This window comes from Suricata suricatta, chromosome 11, assembly GCF_006229205.1.
Source record: "Suricata suricatta isolate VVHF042 chromosome 11, meerkat_22Aug2017_6uvM2_HiC, whole genome shotgun sequence".
NCBI lineage: Eukaryota > Metazoa > Chordata > Mammalia > Carnivora > Herpestidae > Suricata > Suricata suricatta.
The window spans coordinates 12,849,648-12,855,035 of record NC_043710.1 but is presented as its reverse complement, the minus strand read 5'-3'; the positions used below and the strand labels follow the sequence as shown (position 1 = coordinate 12,855,035).

At 36.7% G+C, this 5,388-nt stretch overlaps 1 protein-coding gene across 1 annotated transcript; it reads right to left on the bottom strand.

Moving 5' to 3' along the window:
• Window positions 1–3,633: 3,633 nt before the first annotated feature.
• Window positions 3,634–4,569, bottom strand: LOC115272229 (olfactory receptor 1013-like). Its single transcript, XM_029915305.1, has one exon. It carries the CDS (start codon window positions 4,567–4,569, stop codon window positions 3,634–3,636), a length of 936 nt encoding a protein of 311 aa, XP_029771165.1.
• Window positions 4,570–5,388: the final 819 nt, after the last annotated feature.

The following is a 5,388-nucleotide window of genomic DNA, read 5'->3' as shown; positions in this document are numbered from 1 at the left end:
ACCCACAGCTAATATAATCCTCAATGGGGAAAAACTGAGAGCTTTCCCCCTGAGATCAGGAACACGACAGGGGTGCCCACTCTCACCACTGTTGTTCAACATAGTGCTGGAAGTTCTAGCATCAGCAATCAGACAACATAAAGAAATAAGAGGCAGAAAGTTGGCTTTTATAAAATATTTAATTTATTAAAACTTGTTTCTCTAAATAGATCTTAGAAACCACTTGTTTTTACACTTCAAACTTCACTTGTGATTTGAGCAATGAAAGTCTCTTAGGAATGTATAGGGTAATTATAAGTTAGTAGGGCAGATTCTTTTGAATGCTTCACAATCATAAACTACAGATGAAACATTCCCCACTGTGATTAAAAACTGCCAATCTTACACTTAAGCATATTTTGCCACATGTTATAAAACATCAATGCATCATATTTAATTACATGTGTCTTCTGTACTTATTTATTTGGATGTCTTTCTAAGATTATTCTTAGCTATAATTTATCTTTTACTAGAGTCTCAGTAATGTTATTTAGAATTGATTCTGGTGTTGAGATACTTTTCCATACACATTATGACTCTGCAATTAGGCCAATGAAATTTAATAATATCTGGGTATATATTGGTAATTTTTTGAAGAATATGATTTGATTGCTTCTTTTAAAAGTATTAAAATAGGAGGTCTTGATAAGCAGTTTAAGCATCTTTATTGCAGTTAAAAATTCGGATTTATGACAGCAGGATGTTTTTGTTTTGTTTTGAGAGTCTGAGAAAGAGAGAGAGAGTGAGAGAGCCAATTAACACATGCACATGAATGCAAGTGGGGCAGGGGCAGAAGGAGAGAGAAGGAAAGAGAATCTTAAGCAGGCTCCATGCTCAATATGGAGCCCGACACTGGGCCCAATTTCATGACCCTGACATCATGACCTGAGCCAAATCAGACATGCAAGCAAATTGTGTTGTGTAGGGAAGAGATCTAGAATGGTAAACTTTTTGGAAGGCATTCTCTCAGCATTTATTCATAAAGCTTTAATTGAGTATATAGAAAATATCCTTCTAAAGGTTGTGTCTTCTACATCAATTTAATATTAGTATGTTTAAGAGTGGTTTAGAAGAAGCAAAAAAAAAACCCCAAAAAACAAAAAACAAACAGCCAAAAACTTTTCTAAATCTTTGGAGAGTCATGTGTCTCTGGAATTGTGTATCACCTCAAAAGTGTGACCTCTCCAGGGAGATTAGGATGAATACTCTGCTTTACACTCCCTCACTCCTAGCACCACATATTCCCCATGAAGGAAACAATCCACACCAAGTGGAACAAACCAAAAGAAACCAACAAAAGCCCCACTATATCCTAGACACAACTTTTCTCCCCCACTGGAAGATTTTAAATATAATGAAACTTATAGCTCAATACACAGTACATAACAGAATTAATTGATTTTTTAATACTCTTTACAACCTCAGTGAAAATTAACGATTATTAGCTACATGTGACAAATGAATAGCTAGTGTCTCACAAGTTAGTACTTTATTATTGAATGACTATAGCTATTGCTTTCCTAAGTATATTTGTTTATGTTTTTGTTTCTTTTAATTTATTTTTAATTTATGATGAAATTTATATATTTTTATTTTATAAATATAGAAACAACCAAAACCAAAACCAAAACAAAACATAAAATACCCAGGATGGATCAATGAAACTAAATGCTGGTTTTGGATAGACAAACGAAATTGATAAACCCTTACCCAGATTTGTCAAAAAGAAAAGAGAAAGGACTGAAATAGATAAAATCATGAATGAAAGAATAGAGATCACAACCAACACCACAGAAATACATTTATGAGAATATTATGAAAAAACATATGCCGAAAAGCTGGGCGATCTGGAAGAAAGGGCAAATTCCTAAAACTCATGCAGTACCAAACTGAAACAGAAAGAAACCGAAAATTTCAACACACCTGGACCTATAACTAGTAAAGAAATTGAATCAGTTTTCAAAATTCTAAGAAACATGAGTCCTGGCCCAGATGGCTTCCCAGGGGACTTCTACCAGACATTTAAGGAAGGGTTAATACCTATTCTTCTCAAAATGTTCTAAGAAATAGAAACGAATGGAAAACTTCCAAACTCATTTTATGAAGGCAGAATCAATTATCTTGATTCCAAAAGCAGACGAAGACCCCATTAAAAAGGGGAATTATTAGGCCAATATCCCCAATGGACATGGATATAAAAATCTCCAGGAAGATACTAGCAAATCAAATTCAATGTTACATTAAAGGAATTATTCAACATAATCAAGTGGGATTTACTACATGGCTACAGAGCTAGTTCAATATTCACAAATCAATCAATATGAGACACCACATTAATAAAAGAATGGCTAAGAACCATATGATCCTCTTAATAGGTGCTGAAAAAGCATTTGACGAAATACAGCATCCTTTCTTTATAAAAACTCTCATGAAAGTAGGAATAGAAGGAACATACTTCAGTATCATAAGGCCACATATGAAAGACCCACAGCAAATATCACCCTCACTGGGGAAAACTGAGAGCTTTCCAATAAGGTCAGGAACATGACAGGGTTGTCCACTGTCACCAATGTTGTTAATCATAGTACTGGAAGTCTTAGCCTCAGAAATAAGACTATAAAAAGAAATAAAAGGCATACAAACTGGCAAGGAAGAAGTCAAATGTTCACTCTCCACAGATGATATGATACTCTATGTGGAAAACCCGAACGATTCCACTTAAAGCTATTAGGACTGATACATTAATTCAGTAAAGTCACAGGATATAAAACCAATGTACAATAATCGGTTGCATTTCTACACACCAATAATGAAGCAGCAGAAAGGGAAATCAAAGAATTGATCCCATTGACATTGTAACGGGCACATTTATAAAGTGCATTTAAATTAAAATTTTAGGACAAATAGGTGTATTCACTTCAGCATTTGTATTATCTCTGATCTTTTGATCTTTCTTTTCCTCTGCATTTATCAAATAATACCTCACTGCGTTCTCTTTTCATCACAGTATTCTTAATATATTTTAAATACTTCTACTGTAGAAATTCTGTAAGTGTAGGGTAAAATAAATTTCTTCACATTTCCATAAAGCACAGAGTGCAGGGGGAAAAATAAGTAACCTTAAGAGAGATAGCAAAGTAAATGTTAAAAACGTTATTAATATTAGATTGAATCAATATTTTTTAATATATAGTCTGATCACTAGAGTAAACCAAATTAGTATAAATAAAACTTTCTCACTGTATTTCTTTGAATAGGAAAAAAAGGTGATTTTTTTGGTTTCCTTTTTTATTTTTTAAAAATTTCTAATGTTTATTTATGAGAGAGAGAAAGAGCACAAGGGGAGAAGGTGCAAAGAGAGAGCTGGACTCAGAATCCAAAGCAGGCTCCAGGTTTGTGGGGCTAGAACTCACAAGTGGTGAGATCATGAATTGAGCCTAAGTGGGACACTTAGCCGACAGAGCCACCCAGATGCCCCTTGTTTTATGGGGTTTGGTTTGGTTTATGGTTTTTGATTTTCTAAATCTAATTCCTCATGCTTCCCTGAAGCAATGCGTTTTCCTCTGAGCACTGATTGGAGAAATATATGTCAATTCAGACTTCTGAATGTGTAAACTGGAAGAGTCTTTTCAGCGCCTCTTTCACATCCTTATTCCTTAGACTATAGATCATGGGGTTCAACATGGGGAACAGCACAGTATAAAATGTGGACACCATTTTGTCCCTCTCAAGGGAATAGCTGGTTTTTGGGCGAGAATAGATATAGAGAAAGGAGCCGAAGTACAAGGTGACAGAGACCAGGTGGGAGGAACAGGTGGAGACTGCCTTGCGGCGACCCTGGCTGGAGTGGATCCTTAAGATGGCAGCGATGATGAACAAGTAGGAGGCTAGGATGAGCATCGTGGGGGTGATGACATTGTAGGCCACGAGGAAGTAGAGCACAGCCTGGTAGCTCTCCATCACACCACATGCCAACTTCACCAAGGGTGGGACATCACAGAAAAAGTCATTGATTATGTTGTCGCCACAGAAATCCAATGTGAATGTGTTGCTGGTGAGTATTATTGCACTGACAAACCCTCCAGTATAGGAATATATAACCAAACAGATGCACAATCTCCTTGACATGACCTGAGCATAAAGCAGAGGGCTGGAAATGGCCACATAGCGGTCATACGCCATGGCAGCCAACAGGTGACACTCACTGTAGGCCAGCCCAGCAGAGAAGAAGAACTGAGTGGCACAGCCAGCAAAGGAGATGCTTTTGTCTTCAGAGATGCAGGTCATGAGGATCTTTGGGGTGTAGACAGAGGAATACCAGAGATCCAGAAAAGACAGATTCCCAATGAAAAAATACATGGGTGTGTGCAGCCGGGAATCGTTACAGATCAACACCATGAGGGTGATATTTCCTACCACAGTCAGCGAGTACACACCAAGGAATACCACAAACAGCACCAGCTGCATTGTTGGGTCTGTGGTGAAGCCCACCAGAATGAACTCAGTCACTGTATGATTGCTTCTCTCCATGGCTTAAAGAGATATCCCCTACAAATGAAAGAGTGAATAGTTTAGTACCCTCCACCAAAAGTACAGATCATTCTCTGTGCTAGACCCAGGAAGTGTAGTCAAGATTATGGATTTTAGGCAAAGGGATATCAGAGTGGGAATCTTGCCTGGCCAGAGCAGTTGATGGGAGTTTTTGAGTCTCAACATAGTCACTTCAGTGAAATGAATTTAGCAATAGGAAATTTGAGTGATCTTGGGGGCTCATTCATTTTTTTTAAGAAAATAGTTTTTAAGCCTCAAATGCCATCTAAGCACTGGGGTACAGCAATGAGGACAATAGGGCTGACCCTTATTCTATGCAGACCTTATTTTGAAGAGAAACACACATGATCAAGAAACCAATAAGTGTAGAACTATTTTCAGTTAATTTTAGAAATAATTAAGAATATAAAACTGGATGGTGGAGTAAAAATTAATTGGGAGAGGAGCTAATTAAACTTAGACAGTGAGAGGAAACCGTGTTTTCAAATGGACAAGTTGTCTAATCCATGAGAAATGGGAAAGTCCCCAAAGTGTGGAAGGCAGTGATATTTGAAAGGTGGCACACTATGCTGCCACAAAATATGGCATTTTTGCATAGTTTTCTTTTTCATTAATGTGGTAGCATGTACCATTACTTTGTATTTATTGCCAAATAATATTCTTTTATGAGGATATACCATATTATATTACCTATTCATTAATTCATGTGTGTTTCACTGTTTGCAATTGTGCCATTTATGAATGAGGCTTCTATGAACTCTCTTGTAAAACTTTTATATAGACAAGTTTTCATTCATT

Excerpts from the sequence above, each read along its gene's own strand:
- LOC115272229 (XM_029915305.1), bottom strand. The coding sequence starts at position 4,569 with ATGGAGAGAAGCAATCATACAGTGACTGAGTTCATTCTGGTGGGCTTC.